Source organism: Macrobrachium rosenbergii, chromosome 43 (assembly GCF_040412425.1).
Source record: "Macrobrachium rosenbergii isolate ZJJX-2024 chromosome 43, ASM4041242v1, whole genome shotgun sequence".
Lineage (NCBI taxonomy): Eukaryota > Metazoa > Arthropoda > Malacostraca > Decapoda > Palaemonidae > Macrobrachium > Macrobrachium rosenbergii.
The window spans coordinates 46,648,362-46,670,580 of NC_089783.1; the positions used below are offsets into that span (position 1 = coordinate 46,648,362).

Sequence of the window (22,219 nt, forward strand, 5' to 3'; positions counted from 1 at the left end):
GAGAGAGAGAGAGAGAGAGAGAGTGTGTGTGTGTGTGTGTTATTTCCCATCATTTTTTACCATCTTATCTAAAGGTCGTCTTGTACATGTAAATATACGTAAATAATCAAGTTTCGGACCTTGGGTTTCCCAAAGATATCCATTATTTTACAGTAAATGAAAAATATCACTTTAAATACTACAAATCTTATGATATGATCCATTACCATCCAAAGTTGTCACATGAAAACCAATTAGTGATTACTGGCAGAACTGCCATGTAGACCTTCCTATGGCATAGCACATGTGAGAAGAAATTCATTATCACCAAAATTATAAAACTTCTTCAGCCAAGCCTTTTATTTAAATTTATAATTTCACAAACAAATAGTTTTGTAAATGTGTAAGAATTCATCAAACCAGCTTTACTGTTGTATGCCATCAAGATAAAATACAGTCAAGTAGTCACATTTCTGTTCTGATTAAGAACTCAATACAAATTAAGCTTAAAACTGATGGCTAGCAAACTACAAAAATTGATTTTTTAGCCTTTTAAGATTAAAAAAATTTAAAAAAATTACGAACCTTGCACAGCCGATCAGCAATGAATCTTTTCTTTCATCTTCCTGCAACTATGAAAATATAAAGGTTAATTACAAAATAAAATCTATTATAAATTAACAATCTATTAGTTATGATACAACAAAATTGCTTAAATTATATAAAAAAAAAAAACTCTATAGGTAATAAGATTAAAAATTACCTGTAAATATTTTGACAGAAACTACTCAGTCTCCCTTTTCTAAGAATTTGGCTCTAAAAGTCTCAGAAAAGGATGATCCTTTTTCAAATTAAAACCTGTCAGACTGGTTTTACTCTCGAGAAATCATATACACAGACAGTCTTCAAAATGAAGAAACTACTACAAGAAAAGTACCATGTGAAGAGGATGAGCTTATAACACATATTTGTGGATCTTGAGTACGTATTTGACAAAACATAAAGACAAGCAATTTATTGGGTACTAAAAAAGCAAGAAGGTACCAGGAATATGTACTGAGCTAGTGATGCTACTGCATCATATCACAAGATCTATATTGAGGACAGTGGCAGGTGCTATACTAATTATAACACTGCTGGAGGAAGTTGCATAAGAGCCCACAAAGGAAGGTATCTGAGAGCTACTATCTGCAGAAGACAGGTATCTGAGAGCTACTATCTGCAGAAGACCAAATGTTAAAAGATGAATTGAGGAACAAGCATAAATGTTGTTCACAACCAATTAAAAAAAAAAAAAGCTTACAGAAACTGAAAAGGGAAAAGTGCAGTAAGGAAAGTGACCATGAGTACACTGTAAAAAAGACAAGGGTGAACTCAGCACTTTGTATCAAATATCATACACAGCATAAAAAAGATGCTTGGGATTGCAAAATATGATGTGAGCAGGAGATTTCTGATGCTCAAAATATGTAGGAGGATATTGGTAACAGAAGCAAGAGCACCATGCTGTAGCAGAAAAACCTTAAAAAGGACAGAACACACCTGTTAACCTGGGAAGACACTATACTGTAAAGGTATTGAGAAGGCAGTAAGAAATTGAATAACAACAGTCTGAATAAAGTAGATACAAATTGTCTGGCTACTGGTAAAAGGAAATACCATTAGATATATGAGAAATGATTGGGCCAATAATCATCTTTAACTAGGAGATCTGGTTTTTGGTCTAGTTTCTATGTTTACTTGTTTGTCTGTTCTTTAGAATGATAAGGCAATTATGCTCTTTTCAATTATGCTCACTGAAATCCTTCTTCCCTCACCTCAGACAGGAAACAAAGGCATTAAATGCAAGCTTCCTGATACTCTTAGCTGGACAGTCGTTTAACTCAAGAGATGCTAGGGGGATGCCACTTAAGGACGATGGCAATATTATACATTTGCAACTCAGTAAAGGGACCAATATTTTCTTGCTCATTTCTTAACTTGTCAACTAATGTTATAGATGGTTGTAATTGCCTTGTGTCTCAGATTAATAATCAAAAATAAAATATAAAAAAAGATACTTTTAAAAACTTATATTTAAAAAGAATACTTTCTGGAAAGAAAACTTTTTTCAAAAACCACTTTTTAGTTTTGGAATGCTTCATGCAGTATTTTCTGAGATAATTCCAAATTTGTCATAACAATATTACTCCCCACCTATTCAAGAAACACCTATAAAAGTACAAAAAATATACAACAGTTATTAATTGGCTGAATGGGTGTATATGTGGGTGTATGTTAATTGTCATATGCTCATATGCACACTAACTTTAAAACCAATATGACTATTGTCACTGTCTTTGTAATTATCTATCTCGATATCACTGTTTGATGCATATGAAAAAGCATCATCATCAAAAGCCACTATCTCCAAAATTCACAAAATAAACAAAGATTTATAAAAATCTTTGACTATTGCTCAACTTCAGGACACAAAAGCCTCCCTGGTCCCACCCCCCTGACTGACGGAAGGTTTACAATTTTGCTATTTTTATACCTATGATTAAGAGAAATCTGGCGTCTTTTATGTTCAAGAGTGAGCTGAATGGCTGGTGAGACTGCTGATGTCACTCAAACAGAGCTAAGGGGAGGGACTAAATTTACTGCGATATTTCAAAATAAAGTGTCGATAATATTGTCATTGTCCTAGAGCAGCATATAAAGTGTCGGTTCTAGTGATGCACAGCAACTTTTGGGTTAAATATCACATATCTTCTAAAAAAAAAAAGGGTTTTAAAATACAGTACAGACTCCCCTCGGATTTTTCCCATTTATACCTGTCTACATAGATTTTCTTCTAAGCTGGTACTGTCAAAAACTACCTTCCTCCTTTACCATATCTTTATACAGTATCATAGTCAACTGCTTTGTTACTAAAGAACATACTGCAATAACAAGGATACTATACGGCAATCTTTAAATTGAGTTTTTGTTCTTACCCCTTAGATTGTACTGAAACAAAATATCCAATGGCATATAACCTTAATATCAATCATATAATGCAAAAACAGTAATCAAGTAAGAGTTTCCAAAATGTGTCAAAGTATACTCCACCCCAACATAATCCAAAATATGATCAAGACAATTATGAACTCTAAAACTAGCATTCTTTGTTTTACTTACCTTTCCAAATATAGCTTTCACGGACTCAGCATTAATAACACATGATTTAATCTCAGTAAGAACAGCTGCTTGACCACCACTGACTGTTTTCAACTCGATGTCATTAAACTGCAACAGAAAAATTAATTTTCCACATTTCTTTTATACTTTACTAGAAAAAAAAAAAGGATTCTGGATTCCCTGACCATATTCATGAAGCTTTACAATATCTGGCACACCACTCTACTAATCTTTATAAACAAGTCACTAAAATAAATTAGGGGTCAAGATTGAAATGAAATGTTTAAAAAAAAAATGGCATTTTTATAATAAAAGAAAGATTCATTCACACTTACCAAGTAACTACATAGCTACAGTTTCTAACTCATACGGCAGCCTAAATTCAAAATTTGCACTAGTGCTTCAGTTGTTTTGTGTAGGTGACTAGTCCCGTCCACTAACAGGAATAACAAGAACGACTTAGCAGACAATCTCATTCTGTTTGTGCCCTATGTCCATGAGAGGGGAGGAAGGAAGGCCCCAATCATGTAGGTGCTTGGTAAGTATCTATAAAACTTTATTATAAAAATGCCATTTTTATATAAGTAATTTACCAAGTAACTACGTAGCTGAATCCCACATTTACAGGAGGTTGGAAACATGGACATATTCTCCTCCAAAACATTAAATCACGTAATGAATTTGAAATAGAAAAGTTGCTAGCATTGAGAACAAAGCTTGTCGTTCCTCTTCAGTCAAGGGAACTACTGCAGGAGAATACTGACTCTGGTTGGTGCTCATCTTAACCTGTAGTGGCATGGCAATAAAGCTGAGGAGCGCCTCTACTTGAGTGGGAACTTTGTAGCAAAGGAGTAATACAATTGCTAACAATGCATCAGTGGAAGTTATGCGGCTCAAGTTGTCCGATGGTTAGCTATACCTAAAAAGGTGCCCTTGCCCTCGGCGCCAGACCATAATAAAAAAATGAACCAGATAATGCTATCACCTACAGTGAAAGAAAACCACACCCCATCCACCGAGAGTGGCGGATGCTCCGGGTACATTGTACTCCTCCAGCTATCCAAAATAGACACTTCACTAAAAGGTGAAGAGACAGTAGGAGAAAATCCTATGCTTCCTTCCATGATACCATGCCAGTTACTAATAATGTTCGCAAGGTACTGCAAAATTAACACTGTTTAACTTTCATTAAAATCATGAAAGCTAATTAAGTAGATTCTGCTCTGACGTCCTTAGTTTCATCTAAAAGTTGGCTAAATGCGCTCCTGAATCTGAGTGTCTCAGAAAAAGCCCATTTAGGATGAAGGACAATGCGTTCTTAATCAGAAGGCAAAATGGGTCCTTGCCAGAATGCAATGGGTTATGGATGGTCCTCTGGTCTTTAGGTCCTGCTCAGGTGAGCAGGAAACACCTGTAAAACCAACTGCGCAGAGAGCTCTCTACTCTTCCTCAGAGTTGGTGAGTGCTACTGGGCATTAGTAGTATGAGCTGAAAGCCAGGTTTTTTAGTATATGTACTGCCGAAGCAAGTACCAGAGCACAGTTCTTGGCTGTCGAGAATGTCTTCTCTTGTTAAAGCTCATCATAACCAAAATATTAACCACAATTCTCCCCTACTGCATTCCTGCCCTTATACTTTTCAATTCTCTACAAAGGAAAGTGTAATAATAAGATGTTAAATTAATTCTTTACCGACAAATGTTATGAAGTACACAGAGTACCACCATACAAACATATCTCAACTCCTAACATATGTAATTCGAGACTGCAGGTATGTATTCATTACCGAAAAATCTGTAAAGGAAAAATAACCAATTGATTGCAAATTTGCTATGGTGGCAAAATTTAAGATAAACTTGAATCAGATCTTAATAAAACAATAAAATACTGATCCTAAAAGCTGTAAGCTTGAAGGATACACAAAATCAGTGATAGTGTTTCACCGAAATCCAGTTAGATAACCGACAAATAATGAAAAAGCTGCTGCAAGTACTTGATGTTTACACCGAGCATGGCAGAAACAGAATGAGACTGCCTGGCAAGTTGTTACTGGTATTCCCATTAGTGGGCGGGACTAGTCACCTACACAAAACAACTGAAGCGCTTGTGTGAATTTTCAATTAAGGCTGCCACAACACAGTACAGTAGTTAGAAACTATAGGTATGTAGTTACTTGGTAAGTTACTTATATAAAAATAATGTTTACAAAACCAAGGGATAAGTACCTCATTCCCTTCATTCATGGCTGAAAGAATCCATTTAGAGCTTATACCAGAGTCTGCTTAACTATTTCACTTTCAACAATACTATATTAGAGTTTCACTTTCAACAATACTATATTAGAGTTTAAAAGCCTGATTTAATACACCTACTTTCTGAAGTTATCAAGTTTCATGGTGAGAAGCTACATTAACTGCAATGAAAGGCAAATACATTAAACCTTAAACTACTACACCAATGCTTTATCTTACACCTTGGCTGAAGAAATCAAAACTAAGACTCTCACCTGAAACTTGATATTCAAAACTTCTATTGTATTTTCAAAGTTATGGCTATTCACCCAGGCCACAAAACCTGCCAACAGCAACCAATCAGGAAAACTCAAATTCTTTAAGAAAGATCATCCAATACACAATACACTTGTTCCAAGTAGGATATACATGCTAATGACAGGTTATGAATGATTTGGACATAGAGGCCACCACATATAAAAATAAATCATTATACTTCATTTTGTTCCAATATCTGCACTGTCGCTGTAATACATACAAACACACACATAAAACGATATTCTTATGTAAGTCTTTTGCAAGCTGGTTATGTTCACTGAATTTCATACCTTCTTTAAATTTTCCTGAGTATATTGCACTAATTTACAACTAACTGTCTAAAAAAAAACATAATTGTTTGCATTCTACTATAAAAAAAAATTGCTTTACAATACTGGTCTAAACAAAGCAATCACTGGGTAACTCAAAGTACCCACAATGTGTCGACATTTCATCATTTTCAACGCTTTTGCCTTTTTAACTGCATAACAAATATGGCTAAAAGCAAAAAACAAATTATAAGTCACTGCATTACACAACCTCATGGTACAGTATTGACAAACTGATTTTATCCCTATTATTGACAATAATTGGGGGATGACTTTTTTATTACTGTGTTGAAATTCTGCATACTGGCACTCAACTATTTTTTCAGCTGGTCTTTTATACAAAAGTTTCCCCTTTTGATTTTTCAAGTAACATGGAGCTAACCAATGTTCCTTGGTGTCAACAGCCTCCATACACAATTCTTATAACCTATCTTTCTTTCAGCTACTGTAATTTCTTTCAGACTTGACATATTTCATCTTGTCTTCATGAAAATAACAATTCTATGATATTTAGTTACTCAATTTACCCGTTTTTCCCTTTTCCACTGGAAAACCTCAACATTATCATTTCTGCTCTTTTCCCTATACAGTACAGTATGTATTTTTCTTTGTATTTCAGTTCATACTTTACTTTTTAGCTCCTTCGAGGGATCTTGCTTTCAATTATTTTTTATTACTTCAACCTTAATTCTATATTTTTTTCTGGATTTATACAATGTTATCCCATCATCCTCTACATGGTTTCCTTATCTGATCTTCCACTATCTCTTTACAAAACTTTTATTATAAATTCTTATACAGTATTATGTAAAAGCATCACCTTTTTATACTTGGTTCTATTTTCCACTGGCCACATGCCTGTCTGCTATTAGACTTCATTACAATGTTTTCGCAACTTGTTCATTCCTCTGATTATCTTGTATTGCAATCTTCCTAATTCTTTCTTTTCTCTTAACTCCCCCAAGTCTCAATATCTACGAATATACTGAAACAATACTACTGTCTCATATGCAGGTGTACCACAACGAACATGAAACATTGGGTATAAATTCTGGCCTGTTTTCCTTTAGTTTTCAGAGACATCGGCAAAAAGACCAATAAGTGGTGGCAGAAATTTACACACGCTAGAATGACAGTACACATAAACATACAGAAGCTGATAAACATATCACTAACAGTTGTAGCTTACAGCCCATCCATTACCAACGAGTCATTTTTTAACCATTTTAATATTACTTTCTCATCCAACATAATTTGCAATTCTATTCTAATGCAGTATATTAAAAAAGTCTTAAAAATACCTTTTCCCAAACTATGCAGTTTTCTTAACTATTGATCAACAGCTAGAACTTACGTGTGTTAAAATGCATACATAGGCCATGGCCGGAGTAGCCTTCAAGCGATCAGGCAGCATACAAAGGTCAGCTTTCTCAACAATTTCTAAATTTCCATAGTCTAAGAAAAGAACCTTTGCCCCCTGAGCTCTGTGGAGAGACATGCAAGTTAAAAAAAGATATACATATCTAGTATACATAAAAATAAGAACTCTAATCAAACTAGCAAAAACAATTCACTATCCAACAAAACCATTACATGCTATTTAGCTTGAAAAACTAGCAGAGAAGAATGTGGGCTCCATAAAAGTTTAGACAAAACTGGTGTGCCAGCTGCTTGGGAGGAAGCATTTACTTCCAAACCTGTTCTCACAAAAATTTCAATAACAAACACATATAACACTCATCTAAAAAAAAAAAAGACGACAGAACATAGTTTAATAGAATGCATCAAAACCTACTTAACCTCTTCTTTACCAAGAAGCTTAACAAAACGTATACATTGTGTTTGCTACCAAACAGAATTTCTCAGTGTATACATGTATTATATACAGTAAACCCCGTATTCACATTCTCCCGATTCACAGACTCACCAATCATGGGATTTTCTGTGGAACATATCTGTAAATCATTTGCAAAAAATTCGGCAATTCACAGACTTTTTTTTTTAGAAATATTCACTAATTAGTATGTCTTGATGTTATTTTCATGACTAAATGCATTTTTATGATAAAAAATGACCATTTAATTTTCAAATATTATTAAGATTAATAATAGTAACAATAATAATACAGTGAACCCACTGTATTCACAGGGGATGTGTACCACATTCCCCTGCGAATAGCTAAATCTGCAAATACTTAAAACCCCTCTAAAAACACTTAGAACTGCCTATTTTGATAGTTCAAACACAAAAAAAACCCTCTAAAAATGCTTATACCAGAGTATTTTACTAGATTTATCACAAAAAGTGCATTTAGTCATGAAAGTGATATGAAAATATAGTAATTAGTGAATATTTCTCAGTGAAAAGTACTGCGAATGGGCGAATTTTCCGCGCATAATGTGTACTGTATATATGTTCCATAGAGAAATCCACAAATAGGTGAGTCCATGAATCATGAGGACGCGAATATGGGGTGTTTACTGTAATAATAGCAATAGTAAAAAATAATAATAAAGTAGCTCACTGAGATAACGGATTAAAGCGTCCAAGCCTACCCCGCTATAAAAGAAACTCCGATACATCATTCTATATATAGGTGAATGCATGTCTTTGCCATAAAGTATAGATATATTTATACCCTGTACCCCTTAAACTGCTGTAAAATGCTTATAACGGCTTATCTTAACATTTCACTGCCTAATATAATAGTTAAAACAAAAATATACCTTAAATTATCGTACTAAAACAATTTAATATCAGTTCAAACAAAAATACACCCCAAACCATCATCCCAAAACCCCCAAAGTCATCTTCGATTACCCTCCTAATACTGTTAATCTCAAGTATATACACCCTAAAGTGCTTATAACAATGATTTAGTAATTTTAAAATATTAATATTAATGTAAACACAGCAAATTATCTATAAAATGTTTAACACCCATTACGTAAATCTTTAAAACAAATTAAATAAATGTCTTACGGAAGTGTGACAACTAATCGAGTTAGTGTTTTTTTCTTCTCATAGTACTGAAGTCATTCCATTTTCTTTTTCGCTATAAAGTATGATTATATAAGCAAACAGTACCTGTAAAGTAAGATAAAAGCCTTATTATTAACCTATTAAGCGTCATCAACGGCATATCTTGGTCGGCCAAATCCCGTATCATAACGCTCTCAACAAAGTAACACATCCTACCTCTTTCAAGGATAGTGCGCTACTGAATTCTGAGGCGAAATTCTCTTCCCTCTCATACAAATTGTAGGAACATCAGTTGGTAACATTATGAGCTAAACTAGTGGTAAATGGCAACTTTTTTTTTTTTGTACAGGAAAGACAGTCTGACAAGAGGACAACAACTGATTTCTTTTTGTCTGATCACATTTATCCCCATAATAAGCAATCTAAAGCGAAAGAAAAATCTTTTGCCTCAAGAGATATTACTACTCATTGCAGAGAATAATGATAACTACAATAAAAGAAAATAACAGCACCTTTTCCATAATCAGCACAATACTGCCTAAAGAACAGAAAAAAAAAAGGCCAGGACTATAAGCGAAAAATATATTGCTTGAATAAATTCTAATGCGCACTTCAATTAGTAGCATTCCATGAGGATGTGACCATCTTAATACTACAAGATTGGGCATGACGGACTCAAAAGTAAGAATCCATATCTCCTCATAAAGCAAAAATAACATGACTGTGGTTTTGTTCGGAAAAGAAACGGACTGTCCCAAAAAATGGCAGAAAGAACTCTATTGTGAGTCAGAAGACTTGAAAGGTGCTGTAAAACACGTTCAAGGCCCAACCAACTCCACCCCTCAAAAACCTGATGCCCCTTGAAGTTCCTTAATGTTCTGAATTCTATGACAATACACTCACCCCTCAAATAACCCAAGGGTTATGCTCCTGGAGAGGTCATACTATTTAAAATCATGCTATTTAAACACAATTTTCCCACACAAAATAATATTAATGAGTAGAGTCGAGTTCCTGGACTCTTGAGATAGTTTGCCTATTTTGAGGGTTACCATACTATACCTTTCAAAAGAAATATTACATTACTATAACATTTAAAGAAATATCATCACATTAGTACATTAGAAGGTCACAGAAACAACAATAAAAACATGAGTTTTCACTTTAATGTACTGTACTGTATTTAAATTCTAAACAGTGGGTGCTCATTTTTTGCCTTTGACTGGTTGCCGTCTGTTACCATTCATCCCCCCTCCTCACCACCTCTCCCTTCTATTTAGAATATAAATTTCTGACTCACATCAGGATTGAACCCCGGTCTTTCAGCTGAAAGGCAAAGGTGCTACCAACTGAACCACACAAGTCATAAAATAAGTTGGAACTAAGTACCACTGTACCCAACTTCCAGAACCAGCAGTGACCCAACTGATAGCATTTCAAATTATCCCTTCTGAGTGAATACGATAAAAGTAATCAATGCACAATCACATGTAGAACAGAAATACTGACTAAGTCTTACAAACCTAACAAGTAAATATTATTAGTAAATAAATCAGAGAACGACACAAACTGCTGATGAACACTTCCAGAAGCTGCTATGTTTTGGTGAAAACAAATTATTAAATCCTAGCAAGGAAAATCTATATAGAATTTCCCTGCAAGGATACTTATCCTCAAGTTTATTAATCAAGGAAAGTTTGAACAGCCAAGTCGGGCAGAGAGTCTAGAGAGATGTCTGTGCTCAATGGCGGCCGGAAGCAGACTGGAGTGCAGACCAACAGGTGGGTGGGACCTTCCCAACTTATTGGTACTGTAGTTAACTACCTTGTCAATAAGTATGAAAGGCCATTTCCAGCTCTTGCCTGAAGGAATTTTCTTCTATGTAAAAGAATGAAGGTTTGTATTTGTGTAAGAATAAACAACTTTTTGCAAACACTCCTGGATCTACAAGCACATTCTTTCCTTGCATTAACTGATGAAAGCCTCAAACAAGAATTAAAACTTACTTATTCAAACACTCTGTAATAATACCTCTGTAGAATACCCCATCTACTTTGTATCGTGCTGCAACCATTGTTCCAACACTTATTTCTTCCAGTGGTGCTACCCCTTCTTTTTCAAGAATATTGCTGAAATACAATATATATTACTGTTAGCCATGTTTTATCTATGATACAGCTAATAATTCTTGAACTTATTATGCAATATACTACAATCACTTAGTAGAAGATGAATAACCAAATAAGTAGCAAATATACATTATATGAATAAATTTTGTAATCTGAACTTGAACATTACAGTACAGTAAAACATTTTAAAACATCAAAACCACAGTGTACAGCCCAATCAAATTTGTACTATGGTAATTATTTTCTAGAAAGAGAGAGAAATGAAGCATGAATTTAGCTGTAAAAACAGAAAGTGATTCAATAAATTTTAGAAATTAGGGCTATAATAAGCCACTTACCAATCAAAGGGAAACATATGTTCTTCAAATATAAAGCAATGGATTACACTGTTCAATTATTCTGGATAGAACGTGAAAACCAAATAACAATGAAAGCTATGAATTTTCATAGAATTTTTCTTGGAATAGTGAATATTCCAAAAAACTCACAGACAGCAGATGTTTCCAAACTCTCACAGGACAAAGATCCGAGTCATTATTATCAACAACAACCCGAATGTGGTAATTTTCTATTTGACACTCTTCCTGTCATTCCTTGCATAAAGGGTGGCTTCTAGGGTCATTAGTTATAATACCCAAATGCTTCACAAACCCTAATTAATTGTCAGAGGTTGATTGTAAATGCTTCACAAACCCTAATTAATTGTCAGAAGTTGATTGTTGATGGCTCTGTAGAGCTTAATACATTAATTTAAAACAGTAATCTAACAAAAAGAAAATATTCTCAATTAAATAGCTTACCAAAGATTATCTTGCAGTTCTAAAATTTTGCAGTTAGCTAGTTGGACCCACACACAATCCGGTGGCTTGAAGTGTGAAAGATATACCTCCACAGGCTCATTAACCAGTAACTTTTCAACGAACTCCTGAGTTTTAGTATCAACTGCTTGGGATCCACAACCAAAATTCTTGGCCCTCTTATTTTCATCTTCACATTCAGTCAATGAATAACTATGTTCGTTTTGAATATAATTTTGTACATCCATTTCATCTTCACACTGTTCAGCTCCTGATTTTTCTTGATTACATTCACTTTTATTTCCAGTATCACACTTGCCTTCAACACTTACAAAGCCAAGCCCACTCTCACTTAGAGCGCTACTCACTTTTTCCACGGCCAGAGCATTTCCATGATTATTTTTATCTTCAACACTTGTGAAACAGCCTTCAGGTTTACCACTTGTGAATTTACAATCACTCATAGTATTATCAGAATGACACTTTTCATCAGAGTTTATGTAGTTATGCTCCTGTTGAATATTTGACTGGCTCTTGTCAACACTGTTTCCACAAGTGGAACTTTCTGTTTTATTCTGTGATACCTCACAGTGATTCAGAAGATAATCAGGTATCACCATCTGGTCACTGGATGACAGCACTTCAAAATTATCATCCTCAACTGTTAAAACTTTAACTGAAGATGATTCCCTCAAATAAAAATTATTCAGTGAATCAGAAACATCACAGGTATACACTTCCGATACACAAGGATTGCCTCCAACCTCACTTTCCTTGCCTTCCTGAATCACAGATAGAACATCCCTCTTCATAATGTGATCATCAAACATTCTCTCCGAAATATCAGAAGAAATTTCTTTATGCACAGGACCCATGTCCCCGCTATCATGTGCTTCACAATATAATTCAACAGTGGGTCCTTCAGTTAAATTATGGTCATCAAATTGTGTGGAAAACAATGGTAAGGGAGATACACAGCCATGTGACATGTGATCTGCAAAAGTAGACTTAGGAGCAGAACTACTCACAGGAATGACAGACGGTATTGGAGCGTGAATGCTCGCTGTTAGAGAGCAACTATGATTAGGGTTGTCAACGAAGCCAGACTCGTTTTGAGTGACACCTAGATTTAAAGGAGCTGAAACACAGTTACTTGTAGACGGTAAATAAAGGCTTGTAACTGTGGGTTCTTCAGGGAAAGTCACAAACATTGCACAGTTTAGATTATACAATGGTAAAACATTGCTTTCACTAACTGTTGAGGGTAAATTTTCCAACTGAACTGGTGTGTTCTGATAAACTGCACTTGGTTCTTCAACACCAGGTAAGTTCCAAGGATGCAACAGTTTTTCACTTTCTAATCCATGAAGCAGCAGAGATGTTTCTGGAATAAAGGGTGACAAATTCAAAACCACAATGTTATGTAGTACAGTATCACAAATGAGATTTCACATATAGTATCTTCACTGCATGAGTTTTTTAAACAATTACAGCAATGTTACTATTAAAAGAGAAAATTCTTGTGCACCTTCATAAATAGCATCATCAATAAAGAATATGTACAGTTGCTCACATAACTAAATTTAGACTTTCACTGTCTTTAGATCCAACAAACTAAATAAAACACAAACTTTTCTTTTCATGCTACAAAGTTTACTGATTTGGTATAACTGTACAAAGAAACAATAAGATGCCTAATACACACAAAAAATATCAAGAGTAAAAACCTATTACCATGAATTAGACTGTGCACAAATTACACAATTTAAGTCTCAAAATATTTCACTCATCATCATGAAGAATAGGAGCAATGCTAACTAATGGTAGGTCTTCTATTCTTGATTTCAAAAGTTCAACATTACTTTTTATTCATGTAAGATTTCCGTTTTTGTTTGATATAACATGTAAGTAAAGAATTGTAATCATTCCATCATATTATAAAGATGTCTCATGCTAAAGCCTCTGTGACATTTGAATTACAAGAGAAAAAAATAGTTGAATTGAGTCAAGTATTTGGTGTTCTGCATTTGGGTTAGCTTAGCTCAATCCATCAGCCTTGAAAGCTCGCTCTGCACTTGAGTTTGCACTACAATCACTTGCTATGATAACTACCAAAATTATCAGTAAGATTCTTGAATCATAATACAGAAACTGATGTGCTGTTGAAGACAGAACCAAAAGCTGTTCAAGGTCAAAGAAGAGAATATTGCTGACAGCTACATACATTGAGCCATTTTATGGCTACATACATTTAAAATCATCATGCTAAAGAAACTCTTACTTAAAAAATAAAAATTAAATAAAAAATACTGATGATTATCGCATAAGCTGAAAATATTCTCATCAACTATTACAATAAACTCAGGAAACTTCACAATGTACATGGGGAAAACAGAATGACACTGTGCTTAGGCCTATGTTTAGCTTTTGTGAGTGTAACTTTCATAGAAATTCTGTTTGTAGCTGAGTAGATGGTCATATTGCATACTAAGCAATAATTATAAGTCCATCCAACATGTTGATGGAAACAGAAAGGCAATAGTTGTATATTTCAGACCTATCTCTAAACCTAGAATAAAAGATATTAATCCAAGGTTGATTTCAAAAATGAGTTAGTGCTCCCTTTCTTCTTCTCCCTAATACATACAGGCCAATTCAATAACCTACAAACAGAACTGATCAGTTAATGAAAATTCTCTCTCTCTCTCCTGACAATTATCAATGAGTATATGGTTTATTTTTCTGTTTTATTCTTATTTAATCTGATGGTGGCAAGGAAGAAAATAAAATAGCACTATAATGATGCTATACTGTACAGGGTTCATGAGTGTTCACACTCTATAATAATCATCTTAATCATACTACAGTATTTTTATTACCTTGTGCTCAACTCATTTACCACCCAAATTCACCATCTCAAATGTCATTACATTTTGTGCCCTAGATTTTACTGTCAATTAATCTCTCTTTTACTGTGCTATGGGGAAACTTTTTATTAATGCCTATCCTTGTTTCATCTGGTGATTAATTTTTTTTCCTCAATTAGCTTCAAATTAAAAAATTACTAGAAACATAGACTTACGTTTTACCTTCTAACACAATGCACATACAGTATAATACTTTAGTAACAAGAAGCAGTGCATAGAAGGTCTAAAATTCATAACTGGCTACCAAATTTTAACAATGGCTTCTTATATCAGATACATTTTCTACTCTAGTATAAACAAATACAAAGAAGGCCACAAATTCTAAAAACATCACTAGAATATCTCCTCACATGCAGCATGAAATGTTATACTGTATATACAAAAATTGTGTTGAGTTACTTCCCATCTTGTGTATGTTAAGAGATAAAGAATAAAGAATTCAACATACCTGACGGGTACCTTTTCATGAAACCTTCCAACTGCTCATTCAGAGATTTCATCATTGATAACAACTCTACAAGGAACATCTCAACTTGTGAATACTGTTTGGTGAATTCCTTTGGCGGTAAAAACTTTAAAGGCATTGCTTTTCCGACACCCTGAAATTTGAAACAAATCAAAATAAGTATAAACCACTAACATAATCAAAACACATTTTTGGGTCAAATTATGCATTTCACATTTCTTTCTAATTTCAGGGAGATAAGTACAAAATGTGTCTCTATGAAAACTTTTCCACTTTCTCATGAAAAAACTTTAAAAACATAAATATCTGTCTAACAGCATCTAAAAATCAAACTAAACAAATGAAGGGTCATTCTTGAATCAAGCTATAAACTGGCTTTGTGGTGAGGAAGCACTTTTTCCAGATATCTATAGATAAGTGCTATCTTGACACATAAGAACTCAACCGAATACAACAGGAATTAATCATCAACCAAGGGTTCACAATCTAGCCAGGTTATCCAACTATTCAAATATGTGACTGCCACAAGTCTAATCAATCAGATACTAATCAATGGTGCTGCATGGAAGAGAAAGATTAACAGATTTTCTAATGAGGCTGTGTATGTGTGCTCTATTCAAGTTTATTCCAAATACAATCAGAGTAAAGCATCTGATCACCACCTACATCAACTTCAATCCTGCCTCAACTTCCTGGATCAGTATCTAATTTTTCCACATTCCCATGCTCACTTACATTCAGTTCAAGGGAAGGTTCTAAACCAATCACAGACACAGCCAACTTCTTAAAACGACTAAGGATAAGAGCAAAGTCCATTAAATAAGGCCTAGTGGCAAGAAGTGGATTAAAGTCCTTCCTACAACGCTGTATGCAAAAGTCTCAACTTGGACCAGCAAAACCTTACTACAGACTCCTTACCTGGGTTGCAGATATCAACTGTCTAGTTGAAGTTACTACTCTTCTAATGAAAGTTTAGGCTTAGATTTTGGAGGTAGTAACAAAGTGAAACGGACAAAATAGCTATCTCCAGCCTGGAAGTCCTCTCGGATTGTCCACTGGAAGAACAAAGTCTGGAAACCATGCTTGCTGAAGTCAATGTAGAGCTATCAGGACTATTTGCGTACAGTTGGATTGGCTGAGCTAGCCCATTATTGGCCTTACAGTAAAAAACAGTAAATCATAGCCTATATAGTAACTCTTCGATCATCAAGACTATGCCGCTGACTGCATCTTTCTCAGTGTGAACATGAAAGTAAAACCCAGCTAAATGGCGAAAGCACAAATATAAATTCACAGGTCCTTTTTTTCATGTAACTTACGTAAACAATATGCTTCCCTATCGTAAATGATATCTAATGAACTTAATGGAGAGAGAGAGAGAGAGAGAGAGAGAGAGAGAGAGAGAGAGAGAGAGAGAGAGAGAATGGTTATTTCTTCTTGGCTGTTAGGAATAATGGGCAAATCCAGTTGTGAATACTTTAGAATGTTAGCTGTGATTGTAACTTTGCAACATCAAGTACAAAACACTTAGAATGAATGAATATTTATAACTTGATAAAAGTTGGTGATATTTTTATAACTGTTTAAGCAAAGGCCATACACCAAGCCAAAAACCCTCCAGTCAGCTCCGCTCACCATTAGCAGAACTGTTAGTATTAGAGCTGCTGATTTTTTTTAACTGCCTAACCTCGAAATTTGTCCAGCCAGGTGATGATGTTAATGTACATTTGCCTGGGCTTGTGGGGTTAAGGAAAACCACTGATCAGACCAGATTTATAAAAAAAATTAAGAGAAATTAAGTATACACTATTATTAAAAAGTATTTTAATTAAGATAAAAGGCTGACATGGTAATATAAAGTGCAAGTATGAATAAAATGAGCTCTCCTCCTCCTCAGTTTAACCTAACCTAACCTAAACTAATCTAACAACAACAATCATCATCACCAGCTTAAATTGATGGGTGCTTTGGCTAAAATAGTGGTAAGACTTTGAGGTAAAACAAATGTAATTTCTATCAACAACATATAGCAGGATATAAAAAAAACAAGAGAAAGCAACAAAGCAAGAACTATGTATACCAGAATAAAATTGCCAAAAGAAAAATGACATTTTTATAATAAAATAAGATTTTATATCATACTTACCTGTTGTTTACATATAGCTGTAATTCTCGATCTCGACAGAAAATTCAAAACTGGCGGTCCCGCTAATATATGGTCAGGTGATACGACTACCCCGCCCTCTACCGGGGTACCTGGATCCATTTCCATCAACAACTAATCATATTTTCTATGTCCCCTTGTCCCTTTGCGGGGAGGTGGGTGGAATGTTTTATATGTAAACAACAGGTAAGTATGATATAAAATCTTATTTTATTATAAAAATGTCATTTTTATACATGAACTTACCTGTTGTTTACATATAGCTGATTGCCACATTGAGGCGGTGGGCATGGACAGCTGTAAGTGTTAAATGGAAAAAACCTGAGATCATCAGGCTAAGAAAAACGTCTTAACTTTGGATCCTTACCTGCTAAGGAAGCTGTTTTCTCGGTTACTGCCTCTGTAACCTGCTATCCTTAGTGCAACTGCGGGGCCTAGTAGCTCAGACGCAGGTTGCTATATGGAGAAAGGTCTGTTGGCCCAGCCGTCTTCGACACAATCAACCAAAGCATATAATGCCCTGCTCAGGCGCAGTACTCAAAAGCATCCACCATCATATCACCCAACCATAAAAACTCACACCAACCTATTAAAATTAGACCTACTAGGCCATCTAACCTCTTAGGCTCTAGTAGTCGACCAAAAAGAAAACTTCTGCACCCAAGGAAACTAAGGAGAGGATCTAGAGCCTCTGGTTTCCTTGCCCATCACCGTGTCAGACGCAATAAAGGGGCCCAACGTACTGCAGTCTTCATATGTGGTTTGGATCTGTCTCAGATAATGCGAGGCAAAAACAGACGAACATCTCCAATAAGTTGAACTTAGAATGTCCTTTAAAGCCATGTTCTTCTTGAAGGCTAAAGAAGTCATAATAGCCCTAATTTCATGAGGCCTCACTTTAACTAAGGGAAATCCACATCCCTTAACTCCTTGTGTGCCTCCTGAATCAGTTCTTTCAAAAGGAAAGAAATCCCATTTTTAGATAGAGGGTTCTTGGGGTTCTTAGTTGAGCACCATAAAAATCATGAGTTCCTCTTACACTTCTGGTCCTGTCCAGATAGAATTTCAATGCTCTGACCGGACAGAGAAGTCTCTCTGTTTCTCTTCCACTCAAGGAGGATAGGCTAGGAATGGGAAATTCCCTTGGCCATGGATTACTAGGGTTTTTCGTTCTTAGCTAGGAAACCCAAGGTGAAGGAAACTACAGCCTTATCCGCACAAAAACCAACTCTTTTGTCCAGAGCATGAATCTCACTCACTCTCTTTGCCGAGGCCAGTGCCAAGAGAAAGAGAGTTTTCTTAGTTAGATTCCTAACGGAGCAGGAACTCAAAGGCTCAAAAGATTTGGAGGTAAGCCACTTTAGCACCACATCCAAATTCCAATGCGGTACACGAAGAGATTTGCCTTTAGTGGTAGCAAAGGATTTAAGGAGTTCTGCAATATCTTTGTCTGAGGAAAGATCTATACCTCTATTCCTGAAAATTGCCGCCAGCATACTCCTATACCCTTAATCGTGCTGACAGCCAATTTCTTCTCCTTGTGCAGAAACAAAAGAAAATCCGCAACCTGGCTTAGAGTCGTAGAAGTGGAAGACACTCCAGACTCGGAGCACCACTCCCTGAAGCGCTTCCACTTCGCTTGATAGACCTTTGTAGACGAGGGCCTGGTTGATCTAGCCATTGCCTGCGCCACTCTTTCTAGAGAAGCCTCTCCTCCTGTAGAGTCGCTCGAGAGTCTGAACCCTGTCAGATTTAGATCTGACGGGTTCCTGTGGAACTTTCTGCTGTGCAACTGGCACAGAAGGTCTGGTCTGAATGGCAACCTCCTTGGCCAATCCACTACTTTCTCCAGTAGCTCTGGAAACCATGATCTTCCTGGCCACCATGGAGCTATAAGGATCATTGACACACCTTTGTGTGCTCGAAACTTTTTCAGGACTTCTCCCAGCATCCTGAAGGGAGGGAATGCATAAAGGAAGAGACCCGACCAGTCCAGGAGCATGGCATCCACCGCTAATGCTTCTGGGTCTGGAACAGGAGAGCAAAAGAGAGGTAGTCTGTGGTTTTCCCTCGTTGCGAACAGGTCTAACATGGGAGTTCCCAAACCTTCCACAGGCCTTGGCAGACTTTCTGGTGGAGGGTCCATTCCGTCGGAATGACCTGGAGTGACCTGCTGAGGATATCCGCTCTTACGTTGAGAGCTCCGGGATGAAGCGAGTTACTAGCTCTATGTTCTTGGTTGCCGCCCACAAAAGCAGGTCTTTTGCGATCTCGAACAGAGAGAAGGAGTGAGTGCCTCCTTGTTTCTTCACACGCACGCCAGAGCAGTGGAGTTGTCCGAGTGCACTACTATCTTTTGTTTTCCACCAGAAGCACGAAATGTTCCAAGGCTAGATGTATTGCCTTCAACTCTTTCGCATTTATGTGCCAATCCCGTTGGGATGAAGACCAATTGCCTGACACTTGAAGATCCCCAATGTTGCTCCCCAACCCTCGTCTGAAGCGTCGGAGAACAACATCAGGTCTGGGTTCCTCTGTCTCAGTGACAAACCTCGATCTAGTTTGCTCCTGTCGTTCCACCATGACAGGTCTTGCTTTACTTGAGTGGATAGAGGAAAAACAAACGAATCCGTGTCTTTCTTCCTGTTCCAGATCTGCTGTAGGAAGAACTGAAGAGGTCTCATGTGTAGCCTCCCAGACTGACGAACATCTCTAGCGATGAGAGGGTGCCTAAAAGGCTCATCCATTCCTTGGCAGAACAAGTCTTGGCTGCCATCAGGTATCTCACTTTCAGCAGGCATTTCTCGATCCTTTGAGACGTCGGAAAACCTGAAAAGAACTGAGTTCATCCGAACTCCCAAATAAGTCAAGTCTTGAGATGGAGAGAGTTGTGACTTTGGAAGATTTACTATGAGTCCCAATTCGTCGGTAAGAGAAAGGGTCCTTTGTAGGTCCTTCATGCATTGGCCTTTTGACGGAGACCGGATCAGCCAGTCGTCGAGGTAAAGGGAAATGTGAATTCCCTCTAAGTGAAGCCATTTTCGCAATTGGAGCCATCATCCTTGTGAAAACTTGTGGGGCTGTTGATAGGCCAAAGCAAAGAGCCCTGAATTGAAAAGCCCTGCCTCTGAACACAAACCGTAGGAATTTCCTTGATCTCGGATGGATAGGTACATGAAAGTATGCGTCCTGGAGATCGAGGACACCATCCAGTCTCCTTCCTTCAGGGAATTGATAACCGACTGTGTGGTTTCCATCTTGAATGGTGTTTGAAGCACAAATTTGTTCAGGGCGCTTACGTCGAGGACTGGTCTCCATCCTCCTGACGATTTTGGAACCAGAAACAGACGGTTGTAGAACCCCGGAGATGAAGGTTCGAGGACTGCTTCTATGGCTCCCTTTTGAAGGAGGGAAGTAACTTCCTCCTCCAACACCACAAGTTTCTCTGAGTCCCTGGATGATACGTTGAAGTCTACTGGCGAAGACTTTAAAGGAGGACTCTCTGAGAAGGGAATGGTGTAGCCTTCTCTCAGAACGTTGATCACCCAGGTTCTGCTCCCTTGGCCTCCCAAACTTGCCAGAACGACTGTAGTCTGGCTCCGACCGTTGCATGAAGGACCCTGAACTCATCGGTTGGTACCCCTAGCTTTCTGGGGATGAGAAGAGAATTTTCCTCTTCCCTAGCACGGGGAAAGGGCCGAGAAGGAGTACCCGAGAAGGCCTAGAGGATACAGGGAAAGAAGGCTTGGGTACTACTGGAGTAGTTGAAAACCTGGGTCTTTTCGAAGAATGAGCCAGTAGGTCTTGAGTAGACTTCCGTGAGAGAGCCTCCGAAATTTCCCTAACTAACGTGGCGGGAAAAAGGATTCCTTAAGCAAAGGAGCAAAAGAAGAGCAGATTTCTGGTTCCTGGAGACTCCTCTCGCGACAAACGAAATCCAATGTGCTCTCTTCTTCAAAATGCCGGTAGCAGTCACTGAGGCAATTTCTGACGTTCCGTCCGTGATGGCCTTGTCCAGGCAGGCCAAAATAGCATCAAGATCTGTAGCAGTCTTGGGGGGAAGATCACAGACTTTCACTATCCTGCTCAAGGCTCCTATAGACCAGTCAATAAAAGAAAAGATCTCCAAGATCCTATAGGAACTCTTCACCAGATGGTCAATTTCCGAAGACGAGAAGCCGACTTTGGATGAAGAAAAAGCTGAGCGACGGGCAGAATCCACAAGGCTGGAGAAATCCCCTTGAGAGGAGGCAGAGTCTCCCAAGGAAAAGACTTCCCCAGTCTCATACCACGAACGAGACTTAAAAGACAGTTGAGAGGGGGGAAAACAGAAAGATGTTTTACCCTGAGATCTTTTCTTGCTCAACCATCCTTCTTGCCTTCGGAGAGCTCTTTTCGCCGAAACAGACAGGACCAGCTTCAGAAATCTAGAGGAAGGAGGTTTAAAATCCTTGGCAAACTGCGTAGTCGGAGACGAAGGGGAAGCTGGAGCAAAGTCTTCTTGAAAAAGTTCTTCAAAAAGTTGTAAGAGATGCTTAAAGTTGGAAGTAGGAGCAGACGGAACATCATCTACTTCCGAAACATCGGAAACTGGGGAGAGAATCTCTGAAGCAGTTGGAGCACCGCGGATAGAAACGTCTCCGGGAGCCAAACTTGCGTTATCCTCTTGATTATCGCCGAACGTCACCGAGGCGCCAAGAGCCCGACCCGCGTCAAGCGTATCCGAAACATGAGCT

The 22,219-nt window shown here is 37.1% G+C and overlaps 1 protein-coding gene across 2 annotated transcripts in view; it reads right to left on the reverse strand.

Moving 5' to 3' along the window:
* Positions 1 to 22,219, reverse strand: part of LOC136828860 (tudor domain-containing protein 1-like) — a 57,396-nt gene that overhangs the window by 29,474 nt on the left and 5,703 nt on the right. For both annotated transcript variants that reach the window (XM_067087137.1, XM_067087136.1), the window contains exons 3-8: positions 15,302 to 15,452; positions 11,930 to 13,310; positions 11,007 to 11,129; positions 7,373 to 7,502; positions 3,142 to 3,249; positions 565 to 611 (exon numbers count right to left, since the gene is read on the reverse strand). In XM_067087137.1, the coding sequence (XP_066943238.1) occupies positions 565 to 611; positions 3,142 to 3,249; positions 7,373 to 7,502; positions 11,007 to 11,129; positions 11,930 to 13,310; positions 15,302 to 15,452 (1,940 nt within the window). The remainder of the gene's footprint in view (positions 1 to 564; positions 612 to 3,141; positions 3,250 to 7,372; positions 7,503 to 11,006; positions 11,130 to 11,929; positions 13,311 to 15,301; positions 15,453 to 22,219) is intronic.